The 14,180-nt window shown below is 31.5% G+C and overlaps 1 protein-coding gene across 4 annotated transcripts in view; it reads right to left on the reverse strand.

Moving 5' to 3' along the window:
- The window catches only part of LOC148619412 (uncharacterized), a 165,968-nt gene that overhangs the window by 141,414 nt on the left and 10,374 nt on the right, over positions 1-14,180 (reverse strand). For all 4 annotated transcript variants that reach the window (XM_088579273.1, XM_088579274.1, XM_088579272.1 and 1 more), the window contains exons 5-10: positions 10,297-10,497; positions 9,009-9,104; positions 4,824-4,969; positions 3,863-4,067; positions 2,913-3,067; positions 1,654-1,858 (exon numbers count right to left, since the gene is read on the reverse strand). In XM_088579273.1, the coding sequence (XP_088435399.1) occupies positions 1,654-1,858; positions 2,913-3,067; positions 3,863-4,067; positions 4,824-4,969; positions 9,009-9,104; positions 10,297-10,497 (1,008 nt within the window). The remainder of the gene's footprint in view (positions 1-1,653; positions 1,859-2,912; positions 3,068-3,862; positions 4,068-4,823; positions 4,970-9,008; positions 9,105-10,296; positions 10,498-14,180) is intronic.

Consider the following 14,180-nt stretch of genomic DNA (forward strand, 5'->3'; position numbering starts at 1 on the left):
ACCTTGTTAATTTTTTGCCTTTCAAGGTCAATAACTCTAACAAGGAGTTGTCAGACAATTTTAACTCAGAGAAGAGTTTGGTAGGATTTATCATAAGGATCAATTTATCCATTGATAATTTCATTCCAACTGTTACAGTTTTAAAGATATTGGCTGAAAATTGCTAAAAACATAATTTCTGCCTATAAAGGACAATAACTCAGACAAGGAGTCATCAGAAAAACTTCGATCCCCACAAAATTTTGAATGCCTTATCATAAGGATCATATCAGCAACTGAAAGCTTTTTTCTATCTATCATAGTTTTCAAGATTTTGGCTGAAAACTGTAAAAAAAAAAAAAAAAAAAAAAAAAAAAAAAATGTCATTTTTCACCTTTCAAGGGCAATAACTCTTACATGGAGTTGTCAGACAACTTTAATCCCTGGAGACTTTTGTGGGCCTTATAATAAGGATCATTTCAACTAATGAAAGAATTTGGCCGAACCTTACAGTTTTGGAGATATATCAGAAAAACTTCTGACTCACCCCTTTGTTCTATTTTTAGTAAAAGCAGCCATGTTTTTTGATGGATCAAAAATCCCCACATCAGTTCTTTGCAGGTTTACTCAAGGAAAATTCATACCAAGTTTGTTTCACTTGGTCAAGTACTGTCAGAAGAGAAGATTTTGGAAAGAAAGAAAATTAAAAATAGCAAAAAATGTCGAAAAAAGGCAATAACTCCAACATGGCTATACAGGATATGCAGGATACCTAAAGGAACATTCATACCAAGTTTGGTTCCAATTGGTCTAGTAGTGTCAGAGAAGAGTTTTGAACATTTGTTAATAATGACGACAATGACAGAAGCCAAGTGATGGCAAAAGCTCACCTGGCTTTTGATCAGGTGAGCTAATAATGTATCGTAGCTATCAAAAAATCTGTTTTATGGAGATTTTATGATAAATGAGACAATTTCATTTAACAAACAAAACAATGAATGTTAGAGCATTACTAATTTAATGATGACATGAAACTATGACTGCAAAACTGTTGTATTTTTCTAGATAATAAGGCAACCAATTTTTTTACAAAGAATACTGAAAATTTCGTCTATACAGCAAAATTGGGTGAATATTTTCGTTAACCTTCGATTTAAAAATGAAAACTGGACACAAATTCTGACATATCCTTTCTGAATTACAATGAATTTCAAAGATATTTTTACAAAAGCCAAAAGACTCTGCTCTCTGCCAAGTACTTTAGAAAAATCAATTCTCAATGTACACAAGACATTTCATCATAAATATATATTTACCTGTAAAAAGCCATGAATTAATTTTTACACTTATATGTATGAGTTAACTAGCAATCATGGGTTTTTCTGCATGAAATAGTCCTCAGCACCCTAAAAAACTATTAATGGGTTCCTTAAGTTCATCAAACTGTTCTTTTATGATTTTTATACCCCAAAAAATGACTAATGCACTACTTATTTGAATGTTTGGTTTAAAATCTTGGTCAATATTGCTCTTTGAAACTTAAATTTGGAAGCTGTCTTAGGGGAAATCCTCAAAAAAAACACTTGGCAGGTAATTGTTACAACAAATTTTGTAATGCAAAGATATTGTTAAAAAGTTAAATATTTTCTATATTAGAGCATGATTCTAGCCTACCTTCCCAGTATTTGAAATAAAGGCCTTTATTAAATGCTGCTATCCCACCTCCTTCACTTCTAAGCATCAGTCTTACAGAATTTGATTTTGATGTAAAAATATTTGGTTTTAATTCACGAACACCATCTAAAGTTGGTTCCAAGGTTTTTTCTTTGCCATCCCAAAGGTACATTCGACCTCCTGTTCCTATTTTTAGATCAACAAACTGAAAAAAAGGAAGAATTAATAGAAATAATGGCTGTCTTACTTAGGAACACTCCAAAGAATTCACATTTATGAACATGAAAATAGTGGTTTGACACAATATGGTATAAATATGCAATCATCAATCAGTTTCACAAGAAGTTGTACGTGTTTAATTAATCATAACCATTTTTCTACTCCACAATCCTCTCCGACTTGATGATCAATTTTCACTTTTCATTAATCTGCAACTTTATCAAAGAATTCAAAGTCTAAAAGAAATGACTAATTACAATAATGTATATTAATTACATTTGGTTTTATTGGGTTTTTTTTTATAAATAAAGTAAGTTAATTGTATACACAGTAACCGAACTACATTAAGATATCCAAATTAAATTGAAATATTTTGTAAGTGTGAACTGTAAATGGCAACCACTTTGGCCAGGTGAGCTAAAAATGAGATATAAATTAACAGTACTGGGGTAATTTCTTTTTGTGTATATATTAAATAATTGACAATGTAAGGGAAACTATACCATACCTTAACTTACAAAACTAGACCTATTTCAATTAGGCCAATAAAAATAAAGTATGTCTATTTAAGGTTACCCTAACTACCATATATTTTCTGTCTACCCTAGCAGTCAATATTTTTTATGGAATGCTGTTAAACTTTCATTTCTTAGTTGAGCACAATTAAAGTCAAGAAATCTTCCCATAAGTGTCTGAATAAAATATTTAAAAAAATAAAATGATTTAACCTACCTAACTACCCTACTTTTTCATCAAAGGTAACCTTAAACAGACAAATTTTTTCTTGGTCTTAACAGTTGTGCTCTAATGGCAGATCTGCCCATCTATTGGGTTTTGGAAGTCACATTACAAAAGCAGGAAACAGTGTTTCATGTAAGTTCCCTTTTAGCATTCCCTCTGATAGAAGCTGAGTAATCTGTTACAGAAAGTGTTACAGACCAATAGACAGAAAGACGAACAAAGTGATTGCAATATAGCCTCCACTCTAATGAGTGGTTTAGAGTGGGGATATAATTAATCACTATCATTAATTGACCAACCTCCAATGTGACAACATTCTTTGTCTCAGCTGTAATGACCCATTCTAACACTTTTTCATGGGGTAAATATCCAATATCATAAAAGGGTGATTTGAGTTCCTTCATTGAACTTGTAGCTGTTAACATCTGTACTTCTGTGAAAACTTCAGGTACATCTTTGAAAAAATAGGAATATTATAGTTGAAGTGAACTTACCTGATAATTTGAGAAAAAAAAATTTATATAGTAGCAAATTCAGAATTGTCTTGTAATTACACACACAAATCAATATGTTTATATATTACATACAAATCCCATATTTTTGTTTGTTTCAAATACTATTTGTATGTTTAAATCATCCATAAAAATATGTCATTTTTCTTAAACAACTTGTTATGAAGTTATTGCAGTTAAACATTGTTTCATATATGCACCTTATTTTCAGGCTTATGAGCCAGCTCTTTGGTATACAGGGGCGTAGCTGCCGATACGCAAATACGCAGTTGCGTACTTTCGGAAAAAATAACAAAAATAAAAACACATATTTTAAAGATGAAATAAAGGTTATTTATCACACATGCATACCATGAACGTAGTATAGGCTCTGAAAAACTGGCTCCAAAATCGTTAAAATTCAGGAGTTTCCCTCAGAGCTTTGCCTTGCCGGACTCACTGGGGGCCTTGAGCGACACCCCCCCCCCCACCTCCACAAGACTCCTCACCGTAATTTTGCGTACAACTAAAACAGGCCTAGCTACGCCCCTGGTATAATATGGTTTTATACTGAGTTACTTAAATGTTCAGTACTTCTCAAAGCCAAAATGAATTTTTACCAGGAAACAACTTAATATTCATCTTGTTAACAGTAAATCAAACATTTGTATAGAACTGCTTAAAAAAGAGAATGCTAATTTTTCCAGGCAAAATCATACTCGGAGTTGAAGAATTTCATGACTAATATCTGACTTAACTGGTTGTCCAGTCTATTGTAAATCCGGCAGTTTGAACACTGTTGTCAGTAATAAATCTCATGGTAAATATATTGTCAGAAGAATAATAGGTAGGAAGTGGGTTAACAGAAGTTCCTGTCAGTTCTCCAAGGTAGATGTCACCACCCATTCCTCCAGTTCTAAAGTGTAAAATGTCTGTACTCTTCTCCGTTTGGAAACTTTTCACCTACAAGAAATGAAATTTGAACTGATCTAGTTATATAATATGGCTAAAAAAATCACTCATGGCAAATTAATTTTTATGCCACTTTCCTTTTTTTTTTTTAATAAAATGCAAGAATAAATAAAGAACATCTGACAGTATCCACATTAATATAGGGCAATGAAAGAAATTAACTAGAACAGTCCTTAACCAGGCTTATAACTCCTACTGAGGCTTGTATATTAAAGCAGACAAAACTTGTTTAAGCAGCATTTTGAGGGAGAATTTATATTGGAATAAGCATAATTTTGCATACTCTTTTGTTGGACAGTAAACTAAAACTGGCCAAGTCCATAGCCATATAGTAATTTAACATTCCAAAAAGTTTCCTGACAGTCCATTAAGTATTATGACAGAGAGTTGCAGATCATGTAATAGACAGACAATTGGACAAACATATTTTAAAACTCACAAATATTTTGTTTAAAAGGGGAAATAAGGCCAAACAAAATTGTACCTCTGTTTAATAATACATGTCAGAAAAAAAAAGATTGTTGGGTTGGGTTGGGATTTTATTTTATTTCATTTACTTATTTTTTCCCAAATTTGATAGAAAACAACTTCAAAAACATCTTATTAACCACCCAGACTTTGTGGTAACTGACAATTGACTACCACCTGTAAAAACTTGAAAATAAGTCAGTCGGGAGGTAGGGTAAAAGGAAACAGAGGTATATTATATTTGGCCTAGTGCTCCATTCATTTAACAATTCACAATACCGTTATTTTGATAGTTTGTCCCACTCCTGCAACAATGGTCCAATAACATGATTTGGCACTGTTGTAAACACCATTACTACTGGATATAGAACCAGAGTTGCTATTTACAGCATCAACAACTTTAGAGCACTGTGCTGTGTTGATTCCTGAAACAAAGCAGATGTAAATGTACATATGTTGACAGTACATTTCAGTTTAGCAGTTAATTTGAGTACGATTTCAATTTTATCATCACTTTTTTAGTATCTACAGAACATGTTCGGTCACATATTTTTCCCTTTTTCCATGGCTGTGGTCTAAAGAGCTTTGAAGCATGTCATCATCTAAAATTTGTTCTAATATGACATGCTTCAAAGCTCTTTAGACCACTTAAAAGCAATGGAAAATGGGAAAAACACCAACATTTCCTGCAACAAATAAGCTGTGTCTATTAAAAAAAAATGAAGAAACTAGTCATATTAGATCGAAATAAATCACAGAAACTCCATTTTATCATTGTTTTACCACGGGCTGGTCATATATGTCGTTATTTAAAAAACAATGATAAAATGGAGTTTCTGTGATTTATTTCTTAAATAAGTATTGTATAAAAAAATATGCTAATCTTCAATTTTAACTATGGAATTTTATAATTATGTCATTCTAGTCACAAGTTTTGACAATTGTCATCTTCCTTCAGTCCAAAATATTTTATCAATTGAAAGGTAAATAGTGAGACTGCATATGAGAGTTATAGGAAAGATAAAGAGTTACAGAGAATAAGACAACATACGCGACTAAGAGTATAAATGTTGAATTTGAGGGTGGACATAACCTGGATAGTGAGTTAGAGTGTGAGACTTCTAAAAGTGTTATCAATTTTGATATTTATCTATTGAACACAGAATTAACAAAAGAATACTATTTTACCTTAAAGAATAATTGGACAAATAAAAAAAATCACATGCAATTCTATATAATAATTGCAGCACAATGCATGCAATATCATGTTTTAAAGAACATTGAAAAGAGATATTGCCTGAGGCCTTTGGCCAATTTTGATATATCTATTAAGTGTTCCAATAAATATGACACTGCATGCTCTGAGCTGCCATAATTGTCTTAGTACAACTAGTAGAAGTTTTTAGATTTTCTCACTGGGTTATTAGAGTTAATCTTTACCTTGATTTTCAAAAAACAAATGTTTGGGTATACTATCAATATGGTTGAGCCAAATAATTTTTTAATATGTTTTTGTTTTAGGGTGTCTTCTTAAAAGTGAACATTTTGGTAAATACATATTAGATATTTGACCAATTAATATTGTCTCTTGATTCTGATAATTTTGCCACAGAAAAAGAATTATAGTGAATATGAACAGCCAATATCAGCCATGCAATATTACTTGTAATCAAGAAGCCAAGTGTGCAATATCATAAAATATGAGTGTGTCAGAAGGGCATCATATGTTTGCTCTAATCCTATTCTTGGAGATGTGTTAATTGTGCCATTAATTTTAATTTCATATACATTGTATAATTTGCACCACTTTTCACCAATCAAATGTGCAAACTTAACCTATTGATAGTAATACATGTATAGAACAAGAAAGTACAGTACATGTATGTAAAAGGTATAAAAGATTAAGAATCTGATCATTTATTAGTTTAATGTGACATTTTTTGGTGATCAAGATGGACATTCCAATCTCTAAGGTTTAATCCAGCACAGAAAAACCTGCAATAGTAGCTGATGGATATAAATTTCTACAAGCATACATGTATGTTAGGAAAAGAGGTGAAATTATCGTTTTAAGACAAGTTTTCACACAAAGAACATCAAAATGATTTTAATAACCTGCTGGTCTCAAGCCCAGAAATGAGAAGGAACGTAATTATCTATATAGATTAACACAAATGTATTTTCTTTTCTTTTGGTGCAATTGATAATTTTTTTTTATATTTTATTTGTTTTTCATAGTCAGAATTTTACAAAAATCCCCTACACCACCCCCTAGGATGGTTTGGGGTATTTTAAAAAAAAGAAAACATGACTATCATTTTTGGTGTAAATCTAATACAAATAAATTACACATAGTAAGAGGAAGAAGAAAAAACAAACCAAAAAAAAATGACTCACACTCACACCCAACATGTTTGGAAATTTCTCTCTACACCTACATTGGTAGATATAATTTTTTATAACAATATCAATATAATTAAGAAACGAAGTCTCATCAGTGTATCCTTAAATAAAACTTGATTTGTTCAACTGAAAATCCTGATCAAAAATTCTTTATATAAAGTGACACAATATCCCCAAAACACTTTATAATTCTACATTCATTATAGATATGTTGAATAGTCTCTTCTTCAGATCCGCAAAAAGTACAGTATTTTGTATCTTTAGGGCGTAATCAGCACAAAAAATTATTAATGGGAAGAATTCTATGAAGTAGCTTGTATTGAAAAGATTTCAAATAAGCGTGATTGCATATATGTGCCTATTTTAAAAGATAAAAATATTTTGAAAAATCATTAATTTCTATCTCAAGCACTTCTTCCCACTTTTCAAGTTTTTCATTAGGTAAAAACAATACACCATCTCCTAAGTTTTTATAAACAAACTTTGCCTTTTTGACTGATAATAATGATTTGAGAAAAGAATCTTCTACACTGAAGTTTTGAAAAGTAATATTATTTACTAATAATAATTTACTAATATTTCTAATGCAATCTTTTACAAAATTTGGTATGCTAGATATCAAGCTGTAATATCTTATAAAATTATTACCTTGATTCTATCAAAAGACATAAAGTTCTTTGTTCATGTATTTATAATATCATACAAATATTGAACACCAAATGTTTCCAATCTTTATAATAATTCATTTCTTCACAGAGAACATAACTCAGGATATCGATAGATAGCAAACTTTTCACAAAATTCTTTATTATTGGTTTTGCAAAAGCTAAACTACATATAACATCTTTCCAAAAGGGATTAGCAACCTTAACATTTATATCATTTATTTTTTTTGAAGTTGGAAGAAACATTCACCTCCATAATTGTAAAAATTCTTTAACAAAAATTTTTGCCACTGGTCACCTGGATTCCTACAGAATCTCTGTACCTAATTCACCTTAAGATAAGACACAAAAGACTGAATATGAATCCACCCTGTTCAAAGTCACCTATCAGAGTATTCCTTCTAATTTTGTCTGATTTGTGATTCCAAATGAATTTAAACAACATAGAATTAAGTTCATTTAGCTTTTGGTCTGGTAGGTTTGGTAATGATGTAAAGAGGTGAATGAACTTTGAAATTGCTAATGTTTTAACTACAGTAGTCTTTCTCATTTTCTATGTTCCCAACTTTTTAACACTTTTGATACCTCCTTAATTTTTTTTTGAAAAATTTATATCAACCATAGCACCTAAGTCAAGGGAAAAGTCCAGACCCAGAACACAGGAAGTAGAATGTGACCATTTTTAATCTAAATTTGCACATAGAACATGATCAGAAAATCTCTTACTCCCAACCCAAACTGCTCTGGTTTTTGACTTATTAACCCTTAGACCAGATACAAAGTGGAAGATATCAAAGAATTTTATGGCCTCCCTGAAAGAGGACTAGTACCATCTAACATTAAAAAGGTATCATCTGCATAGTGACTAATAAGAGGTTCACAATGAATGAACAATGACACCACCCACATCATGACATTATTGTTTTTTTAGTTTGATAGCCAATAATTCAACACCAATAATAAAGAGGAATAGATAACAGATCTTCTTGCCTGCAACCTTTATTTAAATAAAAAATAGTTAGACATGTGACCATGATTGATCACACAGCTTTTAGCTCAAGTGTATAGGACTTTAAACCATTTACAGAATTTTAAAGAAGTACCAAGATTAAAACTTTTCTAAGCTTTGGTTAAAAAATCACATTCAATTAATTCAAGCTTTCTCAAAGTCTACTAATGGTAGCAATCCAGATTCATAATTGATAAATACATTTTTGAAAATGTATTGGTGCAAATGATATATTGCCCAAAAGAATGGTAAATTAGAGCAAACTTAGAACACCCTGTCAGAAATGCATATTTTAAACAAATAAAACACAAAATGTAATAGTTATTTAAATAAACACCTGTGCAAAATGTTTATACTTTCTGAAACAATTTTTCCTGCTATACATACCACAGTTGTTTTCATCAGATAAATCACCACAGTCATTATGACCATCACAAAGGAAATCTCTCTTGATCCCATTCTCATTTCTACATCGAAAGTAGCCTGAAAAACAATAATAGTCATTTTAACATGTACAAGATCTCTATGGTCTAAATTTCAATCATATTGCAATTTATCAGTTCGTAATAACCTTGAATATTTCTATTTAGAACTGCAATCCATATTGTGTAATTTGTTGTGAATATCCTTAATGTCGAAAAAAAAATGTGTGATTCTGATCACCCCTCTATTTTGTTGGGTCATTAATTTCTTTTTTCTAATTTTTAGACACCAAATTTAGAATACAATAAAAACCAATTATGCAAAGGTTAAACATGTAATAGACTTAGTTCATGACCAAGAGCACACTCACATGTGTGTTTACAATCAATTCTAAATATAAACAACCAGTATTTTTCTGTCTAGGATAGAAATAAAAATTTCTGATACTTTATTTTCATCTTTTTTTTCTGTAAGACAGTCAGCAGCTTTTAATTTTTTTTTTCAAAATCATAATTGAAACCTTTTGGATAGGGGGTCTGAAGGGGGGTCAGTAGAGTAGCCGGAAATGTAACAATTTTTTTAAGGCCTAAGAGCTATGAAGAATTCATACACTTACATGTATATATACTGTGGTTTAAAGAAAAAAGTGAGGACAACAGTGTTCCGCTGCATGTTTAACCTATTTTTTTATCTGACCATTGAAATCTTTTCCACTGCATTCTAACAAAGCTTACTCATTTTTTTCTTAAGAAATTTCTACCTTAAACGACATGAAATCATCCTTATCTTATTAAACTACACTCATCATTTTTTAAATAAATGTTTTTAGGTTTTCAATTCACTCATATAAAGAACCTAGTCTTAATTTTTTTTTAGTTTTAATTTCTTTTTCTTTCTGAAAGCTAATTCTATTTAGGATCTGATTGAATATATACATCTTGTACATTTAAACTACATGTATTTAAAAATACAAAGGGCTGAACTAGATGAATCCTTTATACATGTACCACTATGACTTTGAGTAACACTGTAATGCAGAAACAAGAATTTTTTTTCCAAAATATGTTTTTTATTCCCCAAACTAGCACTTTATTTCACTGAATATGAATATTGTGTTGTCAGACATGAAAATAACAATAAAATTATTTGTTAGAGTCCATCTTTTTGTCATCATCAGATCAAAAGGTAGGAATGGAGAAACCAATAATCCTTTTAATTTGAACAATGCAATTATTTTCTGCATTTGCCTTACCTTTCAAAACAGCATGTGACTTGCATATAAATGGCAATTTACTCAAGCAATTTCCAAATGAGAAATATCCATTCTTTTTTGCATAAACACAAGTTCCTTTGTTTTCATCGGGCTGACCATTTTCCCAGAAAACTTCACTCAGTAATAGGTCTTTAGATTCACCAAATGTCCATTTAGGAATACCACTGGTTACATTCAAACCTACCAAAATAAAACAAAATGTTATTTCATGTTTATACTCAACAAATGACATGTAGCATCGATATGGTAATTTCATGAAGCATTGTACCATTGTCAGCCACAGCAGGTTATTGAAGATAGTAATGGCCCAGTCTTTTCTGATCCCATTTTGTTGGAAAATCTATTACTACATTTTTTGTATCTTCCTCTTGAAAAATATTTTCAAAATAATTGTTTGTAATTTTACCATACATGGTTTATATAAAAAAATCTTTTAAAATTATTTCAAGATAACTTTTAACATCATTTCAAACACTATTTGCTCATTGATTTTGCAAAATGACAGAAATGAATGATCTATGTAGTAGGTATGATCTCATGTCCATACACCTTGACAATTTCATGTTAAAACTGAAACTCTTCAGTCAGCGTAATATCCTACCTACAAATTGGTAAGAGCGTGAATAGGGCAAAGCTCCTAAACCCAAGAACTGTAACAGATCTACTAACATAAGGGATGGTTGTGAAGGCCTAGTAAGGGTATTCAAGACTACTAAATTAACATTATAATAGGATAATAACCAGAGTGTATCTTTATTTGGTAACCACTTTTGGTTCAGTTAAATGTTTCACATTTAAATAAAATAAATCAAATTTTGTCAGTGAAATTAAAATTCTGTTATTCTTGAAAAATAATTTTGTGGTGACATCTTTAAACCTCTATTTTTTCCCATAACATTGTTATTCAAGTTTCATTTTATTGCATATTTATCTGAAATTGCATGGATAAAAGTTTTACTAGCAGTTCTGGGAATAAAAAGATGATTTCTACTATCTTAAATTAGAAGAAATTTGTGAAGATTGAAAGTCAATTCCCCATCCATTACCTGATTTTTCCTAGTCCAGATATTCCTGAGATTCAGTGAGACATTTTTAAATCAGACATTTATGAAGGGAGGCGTCCAAGCAAATAAAAATTAGCCTCCGAGGAAATTAAAAATTGTTTGATATTTATTTGGGGTGTGAAAGATTTGCAAAGGATAATCAAGGGAACCAAGATTCTAGTGGAGATCAAAAGAATGTAATCCAGGGACAAAGATCAGACATGGAAAACAGACACACAATAAAGAACATAAAACAACCAAAATAATACATACAAAGCAACAAAAGTAAATGAGCAACTTCAACTCCAATAAAAACTGGTAGCATGGACCAGCTGCACTAGTAGAGTAAGTGTCCTCTGCTTTTCTAGATACACTGTTCAGTGCTCATAAAAAGTCAAATCTGGGGTAGATAAAAGAAGAATGGAAAACGATGACATGTGGAACAAATCAGTCCTGCTACAGAAGCCATATTGTAAGAAGTCTAGCATGGTACAAGAAGTTTGTAAAGTTATGGCAGGCTCTGGCATAATGTATGAGTTGTGATCAGAAAATTCCATTGCATCTACCCTAAAGAACTTGAGATAAAGGATACTATAAACACTGCAAAGTCAGCTTCATTATATCTTGACACACACATAGAGATTTATGGTAAAGGAAAACTATTGATCAAACTAAACTATACTCTCTTGCGTTTCAAAATTAAAGACCTCACAGCCTTTACCCACCCTGGCAGTGAATCAATGTTTTCTTGTTCTCATTTTATCTATTACAACATGCTTTCTGAGATTTAGGTAAATATGCTCTATAAAAAAAGGAGAACACATTTTGAAAATAGTATTTTTGGGTAAAAACTATAATTTAAAAATGTGGTATATTTTTGGGCATCTTTTCATGGTAAGGTATTTTTTAGGGTATACTGGAAAATAATGGTACTTTTGGGGGTGTTTTAATATCTGTGTTCTAGCCTACATATACTGGTCAAAGAGTAGATCTCGTCATTTTAAAGACAGAAGCAATTCTCAAAAATCTGCTCACCAAAATAATCATTCATCAATGAAAATTGTTGTATGGTAAATCATTCTTGAGAGCAAAAGATTACAGAGATGCAAACAATTTTATTTTACTGTCAGACATTGGGCCAACAGAGCAGAAAGTTCTGCCAGATCAATTAACTTTACTTTAGCTAAGAAATAAATGTCAATCAGACTACAGATAACCTGTATTATTTTGTCATAAGACTCTGATTATGACATAGTGAGAATTGTCCTAGTTCAACAATGAAATGCCAGACAATTTTTATTGATTTGATCGGCTAAGATATATTTCTATTCCTGACCTTCAATATATAAAATATACCTCCTCCCTGAAGAGGGAAAATAAAATATGGGATATGAAATTATTTGGGTAGAAAATAACATTGTAAAAAATGACTGAATTATGAGAAAACTAACTCTAAGAATAAATCTAAGGGAACAAGAAAGTTCACATCAAAAAGTTAATAATGATTTTTTTTAAACAAAATACAATGAGGACTGACAGAGATAAAGTTTTGAAGGACAAATGCAGACAAAATATTGCTGAGCCAAGCTCCTGCACAAAGATGGTTTTCGCTGTGCCTGCATGAGTTCTGCATATTAGATCTGAGAGGTCCAACGATTAGTTGTATCTCTGATATCAGCAATCTATTAGACATTATGTCTAAAAATTTTGGGCATGAACTTGTTTCATAGGAGAGGACTAACAAATGTGTTGACAAGAATTACTTGCCAAGGAGAACAACTTATTGACCAGTATAAAAACAGAGTTATTCCCCCTCGGCTGATGGCCACCACAATTATATGTTACTCTTCTGAAGTTAACCTAATCAGTTACTATCCAAAATCAGTGGCGGATCCAGGGGAGGGAATGCTGAGGGGTTTGCCCCCCCCTTTCCCTTAAAATGGAAAACTTGTCATTTTCATGTGTAAAATTGAACAAAAATTGTTGATATTGTCCTAGCACCCCTCCTTTTCAAAATGTCTGGATCTGCCCCTGAAAATATGGACTAAGGTAGAGTTGCACACCTAATAAATCCAAAATAGAGCATTAATGAAACATTAAGTGATATGCTGCACTGTACTGGTGAAAAAAGAAGGATAGAAAATATTCAAAATGGCCTACGTAACTCAAAAACATATTTAATATGTATTTAATCCCAAAGTCAGGAGACAGACAGGCGGACATGCAACTTTCTGAGGGTATCACAGTACACCTCGAACTCGCAACTTAGTGTGGCATGGTGGAAAAAGTGATTGAAGGTTGACTGCATATTTAAACCCAAAAAAAAAGTATCCATGTACGCGAAATTATGTATGCTGATCCATGTAGGCCTGCTTTTCAGCAGCTTTACACCATGGTCCGTGATCCTGACTCAATATCAAAAGCTGAAGCTTATCGTTATTCTTAAGAAATCACTAGTGTACTCTGATGTTGCTAAATTTTGCAAAAATTTGCTAAATACAGATTGCTGTCATGCAAATTTATCAGCATCACCTAATTCCCGCAACATTGAGATATACCAAATTAAGGAGATGCAACCTGCCATCATCCCGGTTGTCGTGGTATTTTCATTGATCTGTTTCACAGTCCCTTGGGACCAGGATTTTTTTTATCAAAAAAAATATATATTATTAAATCATATTGTTTCCTTAATTGAGCTATTATGTGTGTCGTGTTCGCTTGCTATTTATTACTCTTTATATGTGGTTCTCAGACGTGTCCGCCTGCTATTTATTACTCTTTATATGTGTGTTCTCAGACGTGTCCGCTTGCTATTTTTTA

This window comes from Perna viridis, chromosome 4 (assembly GCF_037379345.1).
Source record: "Perna viridis isolate PV_CMFRI_1.1 ecotype Kerala chromosome 4, ASM3737934v1, whole genome shotgun sequence".
Classification (NCBI taxonomy): domain Eukaryota; kingdom Metazoa; phylum Mollusca; class Bivalvia; order Mytilida; family Mytilidae; genus Perna; species Perna viridis.